The sequence below is a fragment of the Equus quagga genome, chromosome 13, assembly GCF_021613505.1.
Source record: "Equus quagga isolate Etosha38 chromosome 13, UCLA_HA_Equagga_1.0, whole genome shotgun sequence".
NCBI lineage: Eukaryota > Metazoa > Chordata > Mammalia > Perissodactyla > Equidae > Equus > Equus quagga.
In genome coordinates this window covers 78325902-78347112 of record NC_060279.1, presented here as the reverse complement: position 1 = coordinate 78347112, position 21211 = coordinate 78325902, and the positions used below count along the sequence as shown (strand labels likewise).

At 59.1% G+C, this 21211-nt stretch overlaps 1 protein-coding gene across 1 annotated transcript in view; it reads right to left on the bottom strand.

The window, feature by feature from the left end:
• Nucleotides 1-3453: 3453 nt before the first annotated feature.
• Nucleotides 3454-21211, bottom strand: part of JPH3 (junctophilin 3) — a 93832-nt gene continuing 76074 nt past the window's right edge. Inside the window, exons 3-5 of the mRNA XM_046684151.1 lie at nt 8807-8931; nt 5547-6445; nt 3454-3534 (exon numbers count right to left, since the gene is read on the bottom strand). Of these exons, the coding sequence (XP_046540107.1) occupies nt 3454-3534; nt 5547-6445; nt 8807-8931 (1105 nt within the window). The remainder of the gene's footprint in view (nt 3535-5546; nt 6446-8806; nt 8932-21211) is intronic.

Genomic DNA, 21211 nt, shown 5'->3' with positions numbered 1-21211 from the left:
CCGGGCTTGGTGTCGCAACAGCGCCACTGGGCTCTCCGTAACGGCCTCCGCTTGTTAGGTGGGGTCGCCATATAATTTGTTTTCTAAACTAGGACTCTTTTGAAAGTGAAAAGGAGTACTTTTATGATGAGGTTGGGACATCAAGCGTTAGCCAGGAGCGGAGCTGCCCTAATTGTGTGCCCTGGGCACCAGACCCGGGCTGTGGGCTGGCGAGACCCAACCTGTGTTCTTCACGCTTCCTGAGGAATCTCGGGTTTGTGCACGTAGGAAAGAGCCCATCATCCTAAACATAGGTGTTTACTCACAGCCCATACAATGGGGTTTCCGTGAAGAAAGGAGTTACTGGTCGTTAGCTGTGGGCTTCTGAGGAGAGTGCGCCAGCAAGTCCTTGTGTTTCGCTAACTCTCCTCCCTCCCCTTGAATGATTTCAGCAATGGGGGTTGCATTTTTGTGACTACACCGGATTTTTATCAACATCATCCTCCTTGTCAATTATCTTGGCTTACGTATTGCATACCTGATCTGTGTCTTTGGGAATCCTATGTGCTAATGATTATGAAACTTAGAATTCAAAAGAACAGATAAGGAGAATTTTCCAGGTGCCCGAATTTATCCGAGCACTCTACAGGCACTGAGCAGACTTCAAAAAGCACGAGTAAATCCACATACACGGTTCCTCACATTTCTGGTACATGGAACATGTAAACCACAGGCACAGACAGGTTCACCTGGGGGCCTCAGAGGGCAGTGTCCTTTCAGGGGGAGGTGCAAGTGCAGGTTTCCCAGCCTTGGGGGAGGGGAGAGGTGGGCATGGGGTAGTGACCTGTGCCTGTGGGCCCTGGCTTGGTATCTCAGGTAACTCAATTTCTCTGCCTCTGGTTTTCACATTTAAAGCATGGAAGAATCTGTCAGGAGAGAAAATGACTCACGAGATTGCTCTGGGATTAATTAAAACTTGTCAACGCTCTGCACCACTGGGGGCCAGCTGGGACATGCTCATCCATTCTTCCCGACAGTCTCATGTGTCCTCATCTAGCTCAGCACATGCACACCCACCAGGAACGTGCACACGGGAAGCAGGTCAGCTGGCGTGGCCCTGGGGTGAGAGGGCTGGCGCACACGTCGGGAAACCTGAGGCTCTGGGCGGGCAGGAAGAGCAAGCGAGCCCTAGTGAAAGCACAGGCCTGCCTGCAGGGCTCCCGCGAGGCAGCCTGCTCTTTAATCAGTTTGGAAACCAATTAAAAAAATGACTTCTAGAGTCTCTGAGACCCAGTGCGTCGTGGTGGTGGTGGAATTCACCAGGAGCACAGGGAAATGACTGAAGGGCGGGCTGTTGATCTGGTTTCACAGTTGTGTTTTTGGAAAGGCGGACAAGTGAGGGGACGCCAGCTAGTCACCCGTGTGAGCCACCTAGTCATGAAACCACTGCTGTCCTTGAGTGGTGCGCATCTCTGTGCTGTTGCCTTACACGTATCTGGATTCCTCGTGGTGTTTGCATGTAAATATGTCACCTGCATTTGTAGGTACCATTTTCTGTCATGCAGTTACTGGAATGTACAAAAGAAGTCTAGAATCTTTAGAAAGAGTTGCAAACAAAATTATAAAACCCACATCCCAGCACGATGATTCTTCGAGCTGCAAAGAGCAGGAATCTTTATTTGGTTCATGTCAGGTCTGCAGCAACCACTCGATATTAAAAAAGAGGAACGGAAAGGAGGATGTACAAAAAGATGTCCCATCCCTTGAGAAAGCAGCATCTGGGAAGTTACGTCCTACAGGTCCTCCCTCCCTCTTCTACCTGCCTACTCCCCAAAAAAGACCCCCAGTGAAGCCAACCAGTGAGAAGGAGCGGGGAGTGAATGGATAACGGGAAAAAATAAACTGAATTTAACTGGAACATGCTCTAATCTTTAGTTTATTTCTGGTTAAAAATATAGCAATCCAGTGCAGTGTAGTAAAGAAATCTGCTCAAAAGGTAGCAGAGAAACAGCTAAACATCAGCAAAGCAAGGCGGAGCCGTCGACTGCTGGACCCAGGACGACTGTGGGGTGAGTTCACTGGAAGGACCTCCCCAGGCGTGGGCGCAGGGGGACCTGCGTGTGGACGCGCCCATGCCCCCAGACACGTCCCTACACGCGGCAGGGCTGGCTCCATAGCTAGGACCACGGGGCACTCGGACATTCTGGAACCTTGTTCTTTTGTTTGGATGGTGGGGCAACGCTGGTAGAGAAGGCAGAAACACCAGGAGCCTGTTTCTGTTTGACTGAAACAAGTTACGTCGTATGTTTTGGGGGAGATGGATATGCAACGATTTCTCAGGAATTTTCAACCCCTGGGTTTCAAGCACATTCCTGTCCTGGGACCAGACCAGCTCCAGAGTATGAATGAGGCATCTGGAGGGAAGATGCATATCTGGGGGGGGAGTTGAGGCAGGCACAGGACAAAGATGTGAGAACTCATGGGCTCAGTGACAAAGACAAGGTCATGTAAGGGCCATCGTGGACATCTGACAGGGACACAGGTGCCTGGATACACATCCTGCATCCTAAGTGCAGAAATGCCACATGCTCAGAGCCCAGGTGTGATGTCGGAGACAGTCCCTGGCTAAGGGGCCCCACAGCGCTCCCTGCCCTCCAGCACCAGCCCCCCGGCCGCAGCGCTCTGCCGGCCCCTGAGTGGCGGCAGCACGGCTTCCCCTGCTTCTCGTGGGAGGTTGGCAGGATGGGGAAGGAGGGAGGGAGAGAGGCAGGGACGGCGGAAAAATCAGGACTTGGCTTTAAGACTCAGTGTGGGGAGCCGGGCTCGCGAGGAAAGCCGTGGGGCAGTACCGGGAAGAGGGCAGGGCCGGGGTCTGTTTCTCGGGGAGGAGAAGAGAAGGCAGACCTCTGCTCCCTTCAGAGTGCAGCACAGATTTAAAACAGAAAAGGCCCAGGCTGCTGCCAGCTGGAATGGGATGCCTTCCTCCCCGTGCCTCGCACCGTACTTGTCACCCGCCATTCCAGACAAGAGTTCTGGAATATCCCAGAGGAAGGGCAGGGTTGACCGACCTTCCCCTTCCACCTCCCAGCAGCTGCTCCCCACCCGCCCGGCACAGCGGGACCCTCCGGGGGTCTTCCTCAGCTGCCTCCTTTTCCGCATCCCAGACGGGAGTGTGATGATGACGACAATTTATTTTTTGGCCATTGATTGGCCAGGATCCCTTTTCTTTCCATGTCAAGCTGGAGGGGCGGCGTGCTGGCCTCCTTCTGCCATGCCACACAGCATAGTGTTAGACAAGCAAAGAATTTTGGCTAAAATCCAAAAAACATTACCCAGAAAAAAAGGCAAACTGTGAGTAATACCCAATCGTGTTCTGTGGACTCGGAAGCAGTCGTGGGGCCGTCCGAGTTCCAGTCCTTCCCTTGTAACGTCCCCTTTTGTACACCAACCGTTGTTGCTAACGCGACAATCTCATCAGATGAAAAAGTTAATAAACAAAATGGCGACTCCGATGTTGAGCAAGATCACCATGGCCACCAGGATGGGAGCGGAGCCCTGGAACAGAAAGAGGAAGGAGAGGTGAGCCGCGCCCAGAGGTGCCTGCTCTCGGCCATGCCCCCCGGAGGCCAGTGCACGGCTCAGGACACAGGCCGAACGTCCGCCGAATGTCCGCCTGCTCAGAGCATCAAGCCCCTCACGTCAGCATCCAGGGAGGGCTGCCACCTGCTTCGGTGGCTGCAGCTCCTGGTCTTGGAATTCCCTGCGGCTCTGAAAACCTGAGCACCCGCCCCGCCCCCATGGCCCCAGGACCCTAAGTAAACACCTGACGCCTGCATAACTGTTGCCTCGAGCTCCATTCAGCTGGGACTTTGGACATTGTCACTGAATTTCAGAGGTGGTCCACCGAGAGAGGCCCCTATATTCAGCCTGCAACCCCAAGCCCCACCCTGGGTGAGCCCTGAGCACGTCTTCCTCAGGAAGTGCTCCCCCCAGGTGCTACATGTGCTCCCTGCTGACGGCCTGTGGCCGTGGCTCCACCGGGGGCAGCAGGCGGGAGGCCTTCATCTCGCCTTCTGGCCTTTCCTGGGCATGGAGCGCTCGACCCCCTTGGAGCAGAGGCCCCGGCTGACTGGGCACGAGGAGCAGGGCCACTCCTTCCCTGGGCCTGCATCCTTGATGCCTCTGCAGTGCTGGGTGCAGAGGCTACCCTGCTGGATGAGGGGGAGGGGCAGCGCCGAGGCCACTGCTGGAAGCGCCCGGTCCCCCAGGGACCAAGCGCTGCTCCTGCAGAGTGACTGCGGGCACCCAGCTGGAAGCTCTGAACCTCTGCCCGAGGGAGCTTTGTTTTTAAGCACCCAAAAGTGCCAGCACGGTTGAGAGGGCTAAATATAGAACCCTTCCTGCATCTCCCACCCCTGCCCATCATTCGGCTATTCCTGAAATCACGCACACACATGCACATGGCTGCTTACACACGAGCACGCACACACACATGATATACATACATGTCACACACATTTCCGGCTGCTGGCTTGCAGAAAATGGAGTTGTAAGTGCGAGCTGGTGTTTAAGGCCCAGCAAGAGGACATGGGGGCTGCTCGCCACGAGGATTTGGGCACAGGGAGGGCAGGAGCACTTGAGGACCCAGCCCAGCAACATGGATGCTCACAGTGGTTTCAGGGGGAGGCAGAAATGGCCTCCAGGGCCACCAGCCACCTTCCAACTGGAAGCGTCTCTTCTAAGGGCAGGACACCTGGATGACGGATGACGGATGCGACTTCTCCCAGGGGCGGGGCAGACACGGAGCCTGCCCAGCAGCAATGCTCCATCCCAGAGGGGCCAGTCGGGACACATGAAGCGCAGGTGTCCCCCTCAGGGCCTGACAGACCTGGATCATGGCCCACCCTGAGCGTCTGACCCTGTAGGCTTGGGGTGGGCCAGAGAAGCTGCATTCTAATGACCTCCCAGAGAATGCCAGCATGGGGCCCTGGGACCACGCCCACAGGGGGACCACGGCCGGGCAGAAAAGGGGCCGTGGGGTGGATGGCCCCACATATAACTCTGTCGTCGGCCCCATAGGAGTGGGCTTTGTGGGAGCAGGACACACGTGTTCCGGACAAGCGGACCCCACCACCCAGCCGGCTGTCCTACCTCCCATCTGTGTCTGGCCCTCCGTGTTCCTATCCAGGACACAGGACAGTCCTCAAAGACACTGATGACAAGGGCTACTTACCAGGAGACACCGCCCAGAGCAGAGAGGACCCTTCTGGGCAGCGGGGAGGGTTGAGCAGGTTGGGGGGAGGTATGGGGGAGAACAGGGGTCTCATCCTGCCTGGTTTCTTTCTGGGAGCTTCCAAAACTGCCCAAGTGCTTTCGCTAAGAGTCCAGCCTGGGAGTAACCCTCTCAAGGATCGGGACCTGTCTATAGGGATGGAGACCCCCCCGCCCCCCCAACTGGTTTCATGTGTTGAGGGGTCATGTCCCAGTTCCGCGGAAGCAAACGGTGGACGGGCCTGGGCTCTCACCACCCCCAACTCCGCCCCCGGGACCAGCCGGTGCCCACTCACCGTGCTGGACTTGAGCTCGTCCCCGTTCTCCTCGTCTGACTCCAGTGCCACAGGCGAGGACTTCTGGGGTGGGGAGAAGGTCAAGTCCCAGCGCAGCAGCCGGGGCTCAGCCCTGTCCCCCAGCCGCAGGCTCTCCAGTCTCTGCACGGCCGGCTCTGCGCATGAGGCCGGCCTGACGTTCTCCTTGTTCTGGGCCTTGGACCTCAGTCTCTGCGCCCCAAAGCCCCGGTCCTCGGAGCGGTGGTCCTCCCCCAGGCCCCGGCAGGCCCCCCCCTTGCTGTAGCGTCTTTTCTGGGGGTGCACGTCCTGCATGTACGCGTCCATCCTCAGCAGCGGCTTCATCTCCATCTCGTAGTTGCTCAGCTTCTCCTCGTCCAACTCCAGCAGCTTGGCGCCCCCAGAGCTGGGGTTGCCGGCTCGGTGGTGGGAAGTCCAGGAGAACGTGGGGGGCGACTCCGTCCGCCGCTCCCGGGGCTTGGGGTTACTGGGCTGCTTGTGGCCCGAGCCCCGGGCGCGGAAGTCATCTGCGGGCTGGCTGCTTCGGAGGGCGCCACTGCGGATGCCCCTGGAGCCCCCGGCCTTCTCCTCGCCCCAGCTGTTGCGGGCGTAGTCCCCTCCCCGGCCCTCCAGGAGCATCTGGATGTCCCCACCTCGCTCTTCATCCACCGAGACCTGCCGGGAGAAGTGGGCGACCTTGTTCCTTGTGGCGGGGGCTGGGGGCGGGGTGGCCGAGGGGCTGGCAGGGAAGCTCTGCAGGGGGCTGTCGTCGGGGGTCAGGTCTGAAGGGGTAGTGCCTTTGCGGTACAGCTCGGGGCTCTCCTGCTGCAGGGGCGTCCCCGTGGAGATCACCTCGATGTCGTCACTGGAGAGCTGATGCTTCGGCCGCTGGTACTCGAGCCCTTTAGGGAGAAGAAGGGAAGCAGCGGCGGTTACTCGGCTGTTCTGTGCTGAGTCCTGCTCTCACCCGAGGACGGCAGGACGCCAGGGCGACGGGCAGCCAGGGCACTCACCGCTCGCCAGTGGGTGTGGGCACAGTAGGTCCCGAAGCCCCTCCACAGACCCCCAAGCCCCCCACCCCATGGGTGCTTTAAGGATGACCAGGCAAGCCGGGCAGTGGGGGACAGCGGCTCCGGGCCCCCGGCTGCAGGGGAGACCCGAGGTGCAGAGAGCAGGCAAGGACTCGGGCCCAGCCTGCTCCGTGGGGTCTCAGGTCCACCCCCCAGAGGGCCCTCCTGAAGATGAAAGGAAGCGCCTCATGCTAGGTGACCTTCTAAGGGGTCTCGTGGCATGGGGTCGCTCACCCTGTCTCCCCAGAACACCTCTGTCTCGGGAGCCTTGGGACCTCTGGGGGCCAGGCCCGAGGTCAGAGAACAGGATGGTCTTCCTGCCCCGCCTGGGCTGGGGCCCCTCCCCACTTCAGTCCAGAGCATTTGAGGTGGGGACAGGAGAGGGCCATGGTGGACACGGCACCCTCGGCGTGGCCAGAAATCCCCAGGTACAGCAGGGGCCGGGCCCCTCCACTTATTAGGAGATGTCCACTGTGCCAGTGGTGGCATGGGAGTGCCACCCAAAGGCCCTCTGCTCTTGCCTCTGGGGGTCTCATCGTGGCTGTTTCAAGGAAGGGCAAAGGCCTCCAGGGAGGCCCCTCATGGTCCTCGAGAAGGAATCAGACGCGAGAGTGCTGGGGAGCCGGATGAGTTGGGGCAAGTGGTCAGCCCCTCTGAGTCTACACCTCATCTGTCATGTAGGGCTGTGGCCCGGTAACTGCAGATCTCATTCAACAACCGTGCCTCTGGCCACGGAGTGGGGACACGGGGCTGGGCTGCAGCACCCTCCTCTCCCCCGTGGGGGCCAAGGAACTGAGAACTGGCTGCACTGTGGGAAGAGAGCCCTGGTCCCCTCACAGGACCCCCACCATCATTCCCCTGACGTGCCCCAATTGGGACTGAGACATCCTTGTGGCCCGGCTCCTGTGCCTTAAACCCCCTGGGCCCAGGCAAGGCTGGACACAGCCCTGCAGGGTCCCATGGCCTTCCCAGGAGGCCGTCTGTCCACCAACAGTGCTGGGGTCAGCCCCGGCTGGCCTGCAGACCTCACACCCCAGAGGAAGGCTGGTGCCCTATCACAGCCACCAGCTGGGAGATCATTCTCAGCTAAAATTAGTTTCAGAGCACATGACATTCCTGGAAACATCATTGTGGAAATGCAGGGCAGAAAAGCGAGCATTTGCAGCTGAATTCTAACATTTTTTGTCCTCTATCTTGTGTCCTGGGGTTTCCAAGCCCACTCAGGTCCTTCTGCCTCCCAGAAGTAGGCCTGGCCTCCTTGGCTGCCCCAAAGGCCAGGACCCCTACCAGCAAGGCCGGGAGCTGCAGGGTTCCGGGGGCCCAGCTCAGGGTGTGGTCTCAGAACACAGACCGCAACGTGGGAGATTCCATCCTAAAACCTGGAGCAGCTCCCACTCTGTGCCTGAGCTGCAGCCCGTGGAAGCGCGGATCCGAGGGAAGCGGGCCTAACCTGGCCTCCGGGACTTCCTGGTGCGGAGGCAGCCCCCGAGTGAGGCCCAAAGGGAAGCAGGGTGGGAGACGGGTGGCGGTCCAGCCTGCAAGATCTCAGCCTCAGCCAGCCTCTCTCTCATCATCAGTGACCCCCTTCTAGCCATTCCGGCCTCCCCCAGGCCATTCCCTGCCGCCCCCCAGGAAAGGATGAGGGTCATGATCTGGCTAACTTGCTGCAGCTTCTAGCTCCTTCCCATCATTGTTCCAGAGCCTGGCTGCACAGCCCCTGCTTGTCACACGTAGCAATTTACATTTAAATGTAGATTAGTTAAGACTAAACAAAACCAAAGATCCAGGTCCTCAGCTGCAGCAGCCGCAGTTCCCTCGTGGCTGGTAGCTACCTCACTGGAGAGAGCAGTTACAGAATAGTTCCACCATCACAGAAAGTTCTAGAGTGACACGAGGGGGAAGGGCAGGGGGAGGCAGCACAGGCACACGCAGAGCATGTGGATGTTCACAGAAAGCAGGAGAGCGATGCACGCAGGGACACACAGCAGGGAGGCGGGGAGGGATGATGACCACGCACGCTCCGACGGGCGTGTCTGAGGGAGGCATGTGCCCAGGCTCCACACACCAACAACGCGCCATCACAAAGGAGAAGCAAACACGAGGAGAGATGGCAGCACGGCGACGGGGCTTCCGGGGCAGAACGTGACTTCGGAGGACAGCCAGCTGGCCGCCCCGCGTGGCGCCCCGACTCACCGTTTTCCCTGTGCTGGAAGGAAGGTGAGAACTCTTTGGCAGTGATCCTGGCGATCCGCGCTTCCTCCTGGGCCTTCTGGGCTGCCGTGAGGGCCGCCTCGGCCTTGGCCCTCGAGTGGGAGGTCCTGGGCGGGAGAGACAGGGAGGGCGGTGAAGCGACAGAGGCACAGAGGGAGGCCTGGTGGCCACTGATGGACCCCCCCACAGCGGCCTGGGCCAGGACAGGATGTCGGGCACCCTGGGGTCTGCCCCTAGACCTGCAGATCTCTCACTTGTTTGTTCATTCATTCGTTCAGCAACATCACTGGGCGCCAGCCAACCAGGCCAGAGTGCCTGCCAGCCTCTCTGGGCACGGGACAAACCCTCCCCAGCGCAGGCCCTGGTCTGGGAGGGGTGTCCTGCATCTAAGGGCAGAGCTCCAGGTCCTGCTGCAGGGAGCGCCCCTCCTTCCCTGTGTCGTGTCCACAGACTGGAGGCCAGACCCACGGGTGACGTGTCTCAGAGCCTCTGGGGCGAGCAGGTGCTTAATCAGTGTTGACCTGACCAGAAACGAACAGCTGGGGGTAGCTGCACCCGCCACCCAACAGGCAGAGTGTCTCCGTGGCATGAGCGGCCACACCGTCCCGGCCCTTGAGCAGTAATGGGCAGGCTCCACCTAGAGATGAGGCCCGCCTGCTGTCAGCATCTCAATGTGGGTGATGGTGTCACTCAGAGCACAGCAGTGGCCCCTCTACGGAGGAGCTGCGAGGCCTGGGAGAGGTCCACACCCCTCTGTGCCTCAGTTTCCCTTTTGGTCAAATGGAGTCAGTGACACCACCAATCTCATGGCGCGGTGACGGGGCGGGGGGGTGAAGTCCCTAAACACAGGCCAGATGTGGGGACATGATCAACATGGATTTGCCCCCATGTCAGTAAACATTCCACATACGTGTGACAAGAGCCCAGACCCGGTGATGCCACACCCGAGGGTGGAGGCAGTGACAGGAGCCACCAAATAAGCCTGATGACATGGCCCTGAAACTTCTAGCGAGACAATCTCCCTGCCCAGTGGTCCCAGCGACTCCACCTCGCAACCCCAGGGTGTGAGTAGTCTCAGCTTGAGACCCTGTCTGTCCCCAGCTGAGTCCCACATGAGACCTTCCTCCCTTTGTAGAAGGAGGGCTGGACTGGTGCCCAAGGCAGGTCGATGTGGCGACTCTGCATCCCACCTGCCTCGTTTTTCCATTTCTTTCCTGCCTGGTGTCCCGGCTCCAGGGGGCCTGCTTCCCAACACCGGGGAAAGCAAGGCACGAAGACCAAACCCCCAAGGCAAGGGGCAGCCTGTCCCTCGGAGGTCTCCTCAGGCTTCTTCTCAGCAGCCCAACGCTCCCAATTCCCACGGTACTCACAGTCCACGGGCTTAACCTGGAGACCCCACCCTCCGCCCGAGTAAGCAGGTCTCCTTTCTCAAAATTCCACTGCGCTAACTAGAAAACAGACATATGACCTATGCACACATCCGGTAAATCAGCACGAACGTACGTCCAGGAAACAGAGCACGCAGCCGACGATGCCTCTCAGCAGGCTCCAGGTTCCCATTAATGCCCCTCTCCCGGCGCTGCCACATCCCGCCACCTGTGGCATCGCCCGGGAGCAGGCCCCGGAGCTTGAAGGAAACCTACGTGCAAAATGTAGCACTGAGAAAATTCTGCCCTCCACATAATTCTCTCTCCTAGAAACTGGGAAAAGACGGCCATCACTCAAGATAGCTGCAACCCCATGTCTCCCAGGGGCAGAAGCCAAGAAGCACCACCTTCTAGAAGATTCCTTGGGAACCCCATGGTTGTAATTACAACAGAAGAGGGGCAGGAACCTCATGGAGACAAAGCCATTAATAAAGCACTAATTATGGGGCCGGCCCTGTGGCTGAGCGGTTAAGTCTGCTGAGGCGCTGTCCCACATGACACAACTAGAAGGATGTGCAACTAAGATATACAACTATGTACCGGGGGGATTTGGGGAAATAAAGCAGAAAGAAAAAAAAGATTGGCAACAGTTGTTAGCTCAGGTGCCAATCTTCGAGAAATAAATAGGGGCTGGCCCCGTGGCCGAGTGGTTAGGTTTGCGCGCTCTGCTGCAGGCGGCCCAGTGTTTCGTTGGTTCGAATCCTGGGCGCGGACATGGCACTGCTCATCAAACCACGCTGAGGCAGCGTCCCACATACCACAACTAGAAGGACCCACAACGAAGAATATACAACTATGTACTGGGGGGCTTTGGGGAGAAAAAGGAAAAAATTAAAAAATCTTTAAAAAAAAAAGAAATAAAGAAAGAAAGCACTAATGACTAATAATTTATCAATAACAACAAATCAATTGATAAGTCATCGCTGCAGCCCTCTGGCCCACCCCCAGCCCCTCCCCAGCCCACGGGCTCCTGACCATCTCCCCTACCTGAAGCCAGTGTGTTCCAGGCTCGTGGTCCCTAAAGGTCACAGCCACGAGTTTATGGCAAATTTGGGCTTTCCTGCCCCGGCGCTAAGTTGCAGGCTGATAGAGGCACGTGTGTACCTCGAGAGCCTTCCGCGTCAACACATCAGAAACGAGGGCGGAAGTCTGACTGGGCGAGGGCCAGCGCGAGGCCACAGCTGTCCCAGGCTGCAGCTCAGGGCCAGAGCGTCAGTGACGGAGGACAGGACAGGACGGCAGGTGGCAGGAGCCCCAGCTCCTGGCCACTTCTCCCCCATCCTGCCCCATCTCTCGTGGGCTGAGACCCTGGGGGGGCCGCCCCAGCCCAGAAAGCGAGAGGCAGCGCGGATGCCCTGACTCAGAGACCCAAGGCTGACAGAGGCCCTGAGCGACCCCTCGGGGGGCTCTGCACTGGGGCCTCCCCTGAAATTGCGCTCAGAATGCCCCGCATGCTTTTCTCTCCCCAAGCAGAGCGCACGGCCCTCATCAGAGTGCCAGGGGCCGAGGGCCCCACAGCGGGGATGGTCTGTCCACACACAGCTGGTCCCCGAGGAGAAGGAAGCTCAGCGACCGAGGCAGGCGGATCGGTGGGCTCTCAACCTCGCCCAGAACCGCCCAGGGGCCCAAGCTCACCTCTGCCGCAGTGACACAGCTTCTCTCCATAAGGTTCCATGGATAGTCTTTGTCTTGTTTTTGGTAATAACCGTTTTACTGAGATATAATTCACATGCCTTAGAATTTACCCGTGTATAACGCCCAACTCAGTGCTTTTCAGCGTATTCTCAGAGTTCTGCAACCACCACCACAATCAGGTTTAGAGCATTTTCATCACCAAAAAGCACCCCATTCGCTCTGTCAGTCGCCCCACCAGCCCTGGCAACCACAGGCTACTCTCTGTCTAACTAAATTTGCCTATTCTGGACATTTTGTGTCCAACTAGGATTATTTTGAGGTTTTCTTTTTCCTTTTGTTCTTTTGAGATGAAACTGACATAAGATGAAGTGAACCATTTTCAAGCCCACACTTTGGTGGCACCAGTACAGTCACAATGTTGGGCAGCCAGCACCTCCATCTAGTTCCAGAACATTTCCATCACCCCGACAGCAGGCCCGTACCCATCAGCAGTCACTTCCCGCTCCCAGCATGCCCCCAGCCCCAGGGGGTCTGAGCGACAATTCAGCCCTGACAAAGCACCCCCCACCGTCACGGGGTCATCATGTGAAATACCCAGACCTTCCCCCAGCTGGCCGAGGGCGGGGCCACACTGTGCATTCCCCTAATCCTGGGGACCTGGGGTCATCAGCTGGCAAACAAGCATCAGAGCGGACCAGACGGAGCGTCCCCAAAGCCCTGTGTCTGGCGGGGACCCGAGCAGACAATGTCCATCCTGAACCTCCCGTGCCTTTGGACACCAAGCCTGGGACGGCCCCCGCCCTGGGGCACACAGTGTGCTCACATCACAGAGGATGGAATGCCAAAAATCACGTATGTTTTAGGGGCTGTGAACGGAGCCAGGGAGACTGAGCCCTGGGGTGTCCCAAAGCTGGTGGGAGGCACCTGTGAATGAGGAGGCCTCAAGGACGGAGATTTGGAAAGGCCGAGGCTGGCAGATGAGGCTGGGCCAGAGGAGGGCAGGCTCATTCATGTCTCCAGTCCCACTTGTCTCAGAGCATTTGTCCATCTCGTATGCCATCGCCTTCTAGTAAGAGCAGGCTGATAAATGAACCGATGATGCAACAACTTAAGGTCACGAGGAAAGGAGGGAACTGGAAAAGGAGGAAGGCTGGGGGTGGGACAGGTTGACACAGAGAGTGTGTGCCTGGGACACCAGTGGATGTGAGCTCCCTGGCAGCCAGGGAAAGTAGGGAGCATTGCTGATGTGGTTCAGGGAGTACCTCAGACCAAACTGAACCCATGGCTCAGGAGAGCGTCAGCCAGGGCAGGCCCTGGACCTGAAGGAAGTTTCTCTCTCGGCCTGGCAGGTTTCCTCCAGGGCTCCTTGTGAAGACCCTCCAAGGAGGCCGCTGCGGCCATGCAAAGCAGTTCAGCGAAGACAACTAGATGGGGCAAGAATGACCCTGAAGACCAGCATCGAGGGTCTGGGACAGGGCCCGGGGCAGTTCTGTGGGGGTTTTTCTCAAGGCCGAGCTTTGGATGGCTTGTGGTGGGCATCCGTCCTGAGGAGGATGTGAGACGGAACATTCTCTGCGGCCTGCTGACGGCTCATCTCTGCGTTCCTGATGGTTACTGCAGTCGACGGGACAGACGCGGACGAACGCCAAGCCTAAACATAGCCTGGGACCAGAAGACAGGGCGGCAGGAAGGTGGCCTGACAGAGGCAAGGCAGGGCAGGTGGCTCAGGGCAGAGGGAGGGGCCGGGCCACAGTGGGTGGGGAGCTGTGGGTGGTTGTGGGGGAAGAGCGGTTGGAGCCCATGAGCGACAGCTGTGCCCAAGTCCGCGGCCCAGCGTGGCAGGAGGGTTGGACAAGGCTGCGCGCACGACAGTTACAGGGAAACCTAACAGTGCACGAGACCGTCTTTTAAGGTAGCAAGTGTGATGCTCCTCACTCAGAGGAATAATGTGACTATTTATTACACAGGTGCCCGCCTCACAGAACTCAGCTTACACCCCCCAGAAGTCAGGCTGATGGGGCGTCATTCCAAAGCATCTCTGCACCTGCGTCCCTGCCGCATGCGTGTAAACACCAGTGTGCCGTCCCTCCGGGTCCCCTCTATCCCTGACGGACACGTGGCTCGGCTCTGACAGCCTCTTCCAGCGGGGATGCATCTGAAAGGCCGACGGAGGCCAATGCTGTCGCAGCACACACTTCTGATTTGGGCCTGAACCCTAGGAAATAAAGACTCCCCGCTGACCTGGGGCGAGGTGGGTCTGCTCCCGGGAGGGCCCACGGGACACAGCACCTTCTGGGCGGGGTCTGCTCCTCGCTCGTGTGGCCGGGGCCCCGCTGGAGGGTGAGAGCAGGGACACCACTTTCAGACCCGGAGCCTGGAGACCCTGCTGCGCCTCCACGCCAGCATGGGGATGTGGCTGAGTCATCTCACTCCTGGAGATCCTGCGGACTGGGCCTCGCCCCCGGCCATGACCCCTGTCCCGGCGTCCAGGACCTGGCGTCGCAGCACCCATCCGACGTTCTGGTGATGGGCGTCCTGCGTCACCGTCTCCCCCAAGACCGTCCGCTCCCGGAGAGAAGGCATTCTGCACCCATGTGCTCGGAGCCCCCAACACACATGGCACGAGTCAGCGAAGGGGGAATGGCCTGATGGGGCCACTATTTGGTTCCCACAGCTTTGCTTAGTAAAAATACCACAAACGTTAATGCAACAATATCATACATATATTTACATATATACGTTCACACATATATAAAAAGAACATGCTGTGCCAACCCGAAAATAAAATTAAATCAAGATGAGTGCATTTAATAGAGCAGAGAACCTCCCGGCGCGCCATGAAGGGTCTTTGTAAATGAGACTCGGGACTCAGCCAGCAGCGCAGCTCTGGACGGGTGCGGCTCCAGGGGCACTGAGGCCCCGGGTGAGCCTGCGGGGGCTCTGCTGGGTGGGAGATAAGGCGGAGGTGGCAGCGAGAGCCCTAGGCGTCCTCGCTCCTGGGCTCCACCGAGAACCAGGCCCTGTGCCCCAGCTCCATGACCAGCCCAGCGCCCAGAGAGGAGGCCGCGGAGACGAGCTCGTTCCTGTGCCCTGCTGACCAGCGGGCGGGCAGGGGGCCCGGCTCCTCCAACAGGGGCGCCATCTCTCGCAGACAGCATGGGGGATGGATATACAGCCACAGGGCCACGTAAGACAAGGCCACAGATGCTCAAGATGTCAGGGCGGGTGGGGCGTGGGGTGGCCTGCCTGTGTCCCCACAATTCCACCCTTCGCACCTGTACTGGACTGACTGGTGTCCCCCCAAACTTTGTCCATCCAGAACCTGGGAACGTGACCTTATTTGGAAATACGGTCTTTGCAAGGTGTGATAAAACCCCAAGGCCTGGTGGCCCCGGAGTGTCTGACTCAGCAGGTCTGGGACAGGGCCTGGGAACCTGCATTCCCAGCGCTCCCAGGTAATGCTGCTGGTGGTGCAGGGACCTCACCCTGAGCACCACTGCCTGGAAGGTGGGAGACTAGATCCTGTGGCCTGAGCGCAGCCTGTTCCCCTCAGTGTCTGCCGATGTTCTGCATTCAGCCTCGTCCCAGGAGGGCCCCACCTTCCGTCCCCTCTGCAGTCGGGCCAGACAGCGCAGTGAGCCAACTCGACAGCTTCCATAGCCTGGACGAGGGCAGGCCTGCCCCCCAGACCCAGCCCACAGTGGTCTGTCCGTCCGCGGAGAAGTGGGCGTGTAATTCTGCTGGGGTCTGCAGCCTCACGGGCCCTCCCCACCCAGTTCAGACTTGATTTTCCCCCAGCCGCTGTTCCTTGTTTCTCCCCAACCAGAGCTCCTCCCCGAGGGCGGGCCTGCTGGGAACCGAAGGTCTCAATACTCTATCCTGGGTCCTCAGGACACGGTGTTGGGTACCCAGCTGTCACCAGTGACCAAGGGGCTCAGACGGGCCTGGGGATTCTCCAGGAGGTTCCCCTGCCCGTCCATCCGTGCACTTGTTGAGTACCTACTATGTGTGTGCTGGGGCCCCAGAGCCGACGGCAAGCGGGAGGGCAGACAGGAGGATGATAGGAGAGAAGATGGGGCACTGCCCGGGGTCCGCACGATGCCTGGTGGGAGACTTGTGTTGGGTCCCTGTCCTGGATGGGCTCACCCCTCACCAGCACTCCATCCGCCCCCTCCCGGCAGATGCCCTCGCCTGGGGTCAGTGGCACCAGTGGGCCCACTGTCTTCAGTCTTTCAGAGGGCTCCTTCTCACATCTGTGACAACCCAGAAGTAGGCGTGGTACTGTCACTCCTCTTGGACAAATGAGGAAACTGAGGCACAGATCTGGGCTTCCACATCCCTTGGGTGCTTCGGCCTAGTGGATGATCCAAGTTCTCTTCCAGCTCAGAAAAGTGCCAGGAACCGATGATAAAGTGACTGATCCAGAGGACAAGTGACTCAAGGTGTCGTCCTCCCCAGGCACCTGCTTTGGGAAGGGGTGAACAGCGTCCTCCAAAACTCACATCCCCTGTGAGCCTGTGAAGGTGGCCTTATCTGGAAGCAGGTCTGTGAGGAGGAGATTAGTTCAGAGGAGGTCACACAGGATGGGGGCGGGCCCTGGATCCAGTGACTGGTGTCCTTCTGACAAGAAGGGTCACAGAGACACAGGGGAGACGCCGTGTGAGGACAGAGGCAGAGAGTGGAGGGGCGCGGCCACAGCCCAGGGACACCTGGGGCCCCAGGAGCTGGAAGAGGCAGGAAGGACCCTACCCTTGCACCTCCAGAGGGAGCGTGGCCCTGCCACACCTGGATTTTGGACTTCCAGCCTCCAGACCTGGGAGAGCATAAACTTCCACTGTTTCAAGCCCCCAGCCTGTGGTCACTCCCCGTCCCCTCCCCAGCCCCTGCAGCCACCAGTGTGCTTCCCATCTCCGTGGATTTGCCTGTTCTGGACGTTTCACATTCACAGGATCAGACAGCACATGGCTTCTTGTGTCTGGCTTCTCTCCCCGAGGGTCACGTTTCTGAGGTTCATCCAGCTGTAGTGTGTGTTGCTGCTCCTCAGGGCTGAACAACCTTCCACAGCACGGATGTGCCCTTGCGGTCTGTCCACCATCTGTTGGTGGACGCCTGGCCACTCCCACATCTTGGCGATTGTGAAGTGTGCTGCGGTGGACACATGTGTCAGTGTCTGTGGGGATGTGCTGCGGGGAACACGAGTGTCAGTCTCTGTGCGGACGTGCTGCCATGAACACGCGTGTCAGTCTCTGTGCCGATGTGCTGCTGTGAACACGCGTGTCAGTCTCTGTGTGGTCTGTGTTTGCTCCCTCTCAGCCCCTTCTCCTCTTGTCGCTTCCTTCCCTTCCCAGCTCCTTCCCCTCCTCTCCATCTGGTCCTTCCCTCCTGCCCCATCCCGGCCTTCTCACTTCCTCCTCCTTTTCCTTCCGCCCCTCCCCTCGCAAGCACAATGTGGCTCTCTCAGCTGAGGGGTGGCGGCTCTGGCCCAGTTGCGTGGTGGCTTTGGGTATCAGGGGGTCCGCTTGCTGTAGCCCGGCCTTCCACACTGTGGGCTGGACCCCTAAAGGCTGGCTGGGGCTGGGGGTAAGGATTGTTCCTGCCAGCTGGTTCCCTCATCATTACCAGGCAGTGAGACAGCCAGTGGGGGAGACAACACAGATGCCTGGGTGAGGCCTTGCAGATTCGGACGCAGCAGGAGTGTCAGGGAGGGAAGGCAGGACCAGCCTGCAGCCTCATCCTCCGAGAGTCCAAAATCCAGGTGTTGCAGGGCCAGGCTCCCTCCAGAGGCTCCAGGGGAGGGTCCTTCCTGCCTCTGCTAGTTCCTGGTGGCCTCAGGCATCCCTGGGTTTGTGGCCACAGCCCTCTAAGCCTCAGTCTTCTCCTAGTCTTCTCCCTGAGCGTCTGTCTCCTCTTCTGTCTCATGAGGGCACCAGTCACTGGAATCAGGGCCTTATCCAGGATGCTCGCACCTTCCGATCCTTCACTCAGCCACATCTGCAAAGACCCCTTTCCAAGCAAGGTTGTCTTCACAGGTTCCTTTTGGGAGCCACCCTGCAGCCCACTACAGGGGGATGCCAGGCTTGCTGCTGCCCAGCTGGGGGAGCTGGAGCAGGAGGCAGGGCCGGGGAAGGACCACAGACGGCCGGTGCCTCCGTTGCTCCTGCAGCCCCGCGCCCGACCTGCCCCGCTGCAGAATACTCTCATTCCCACTGCTGGTTTGCAAGGCCGTCTCCTCTTTGCAGGAAGGCAGTGCCAGACCTGTTTTCGTCCCCTCCGCCCTGCATGGGGCCCGCAGGAGGATGGGTGTCTTTAGGGCCAAATAAAGAAGCATAGGTCCCTGGAAGAAAAGCGGACAGATCAGAGCCAGAATTTTGGGGAAAACAAGTGTGGGGATCTCATTTCACATTATTTCACTGTAGCCCACGCTGGTGCATTCGTCCCTTGTTCCTGCACGATGAAATACTTGCAGAGGAGCTGCCTTCCAGCCTGAGTCGTGTGTCTCAATACCCGATCAGTGAAAGGAAATGCAACCAGGCCAATCACGGATTGAGGGCAAACACACCCCTGGCTTTACAGAAAGGCACAGTCCGCTCGGCTCCCACTGACAAGGCTGAACACCAGCCTTCAGCTTCGGGCCTGGGCGGGAGCAACAAAAGCCACACTGAGGACCCTTCCTGGCAGAGGCCGCCCTCGCAACTGTCCTGTTTACCTCCTCCCTGCAGACACCCGCCCCAGGTCTGACCATCCCCCTCCTGCGTGCTCACGCACCTGACTCTCCATTCAACCCCTAGGACCGCAGGCGGTCAGTACGGTACCCATCTGGCAGTTGAGGAAACCTGAGGCCAGAGAGGTTGAGTGACTTGCCTAGGGTCCCCAGGAAGTGGTGGCAGAGCCCAGCGCACTGGGCAGGCCGAGGGATGACACACAGACGTCTGCATTTTAAGGAGCAGCCTGACATCGTTCCACAGAAACAGGGGTCCCAGTGCCTCTGTGTGGACCCGTTGACCAGCTTGCTACACTCCCCTGATTCAGGATCTCGCTCCCATCCCACCCCACACCTGTGTCTCCAAGTCCACACCTTGTCAGCCATGGAGGAGGGCAGAGACACAGCAGGAAGTGAGTGCTCTGTGGGATGGAGGCTTTTTCGCTTGGAGAGGTGCCGAGCAGAGCTCACTGGCTGAAGGGGGTGCTGACGACACAGCGCAGGAGCGGGGCTTCATGAGCGAGCTCGGTGGGGGTCCGATCTCCACACCACACGTTTCACAGATGGAAAAAGCAAGGCCCATGGAAATGAAGGGACACACCCAGCATCACACCCGGGGTAAGCGGGGTCGGGGTCTCAGACCCAGGGCTCTCGGCCCCCCGTGACGAAGTGGATTCTCTGGTAGCCGCCAAGAGGCAGGTGGACTTTTCTTCCTGCCTTAAAAAGGTGTTTTTTTCGGGGCCAGCCCAGTGGTGCAGCGGTTAAGTTCGCACGTTCCGCTTTGGCGGCCTGGGGTTCGCCAGTTCGGATCCCAGGTGCAGACATGGCACCACTTGGCAAGCCATGCTGTGGTAGGCGTCCCACGTATAAAGTAGAGAAAGATGGGCACGGACGTTAGCTCAGGGCCAGTCTTCCTCAGCAAAACAAAAAACACGAAAAAAAAAACGAGGAGGATTGGCAGCAGATGTTAGCTCAGGGCTAATCATCCTCAAAAAAAGAGTGTTTTTTCTTTCTCAGTCCTGGGATGATCTTGAGCAACACAAAGGACATATGGATGTGTTATGGCTGAATTATCTTCCCCCAAAATAGGCATGCTGGAGTTGTTCTAACTCCTGGTACCTGTGAATGTGACCTTATTGGAAGGAGGGCCTTTTCAGTTTCAGTTTTAAGTTAGAAAGAGGTCATTTGGGTGGCCTTGATCCACTATGACCGGTGCAATTATAAGAAGAGACCAGGACACAGACACACAGGGAGGGACGACCATGTGGGTACACGGGGAGAAGACGGCATCTACCCGCCAAGGAGGGAGGCCTCTGGAGAAACCCACCTGCCGACACCTGGATCCAGGACTTCCAGCCTCCAGGACTGGGAGATGGTGAGCTCGGTTTAAGGGCGCGGCCGCCCACACCGACCGGGACAGCATCAGTTGTTCACACAAACGTCCTGCTCTTCCTTGCAGCCTCTCCTCCTCGCTGACCATTGCTATTCCTGGAGTCACACGAGGCCTTTGGTTCGAGCCCGTCCCATTGAGCTGGCTGCTCCGGAAGCCAGACTCAACTGAATTCCAAGGCGAAGAAAGAAAACCTCTCCCCACGGCCGCCAAAGCCCGCCGGGCCTCCCGCGTGGGACGGGACCACCCCCCTGCCCAGAGCGGGGTGCTGGGCTCCTGCTGCACCATCGCTGAGAACAACCCCGCCCCCTGGAGGGTGGGACTGCCTGGCACACGACCCAGCCCTGGGGGCCAGGCCGCTGTTGTACCGGTGACACCGGCCCCCCTCCCCCAGGACTCCAGCCATCTCTTCCCGATTTAGGATTCCCCAAGCCCTGCAGCCCGGCCTCAGGCGCAGAGAGCTCAGCCTACAAGTTGGAATGAGCGTTTTGTTCCTGTTTCACAGACAGGAAACTGAGGCCCGGAGAAGGTGGAAGCCCGCCTCCAAACCCTGATCTGCCGACGCCTGGCCTTTTGGGCATGTCTGCCCACGAGGTGCTGCACGGCGCCTTGGGGCTCCCGTCTCCTCAGGGCCCAAAGCCGCAGCTCTTGGGGCCCCTTGAGCGACGCGCAGGTGGACCCTACCAGGCGGGGTCGGCTGGTGCAGGGGCACTCGGTGCTCCAGGGAGCCGGTGGCCTCGGTGACGACGGTGTGCACTGGACTGTGTTCGGGGAGAGCAGCCACAGCCTGGCTCCTCTCGGGGAGCCCCGACCGCAGCACCCCTGGGAGCTGGTCAGAACGCAGGTGCTCAGGCCCGACCTGCAGACCCCAAACCTGCCTCTCAAGGTGGGCTGCGCGTGCTTGTCAGAGTGCCAGGAGCCCGGCCGCCGGCACAGGAGAGTACACGGCTCCTGCTCCCTGTCCCCACACTCTGCCCCGGCCACCGCCCCCCATGGGTTCCAGGGCCACAGGATGGAGGGAGGTCACCCTGACAGTCCTCCAGAGTCCCCGGGAACCTGCTCAGGCACAGAGAGGTCAAGGGACTCGCCCCAGAGAAACCCAGCTCAGAAAAGGCTGGGCTGAGACCCGGCCACACTGCCCCCAAGTCAGGGTGCAGCCCATCATGGTTTGGGGTGCCAGGAAGGTGGGGGCTCCCTGAGAGGAGGCCAGAGACCTGCTAAGAGAGCTCCGGACT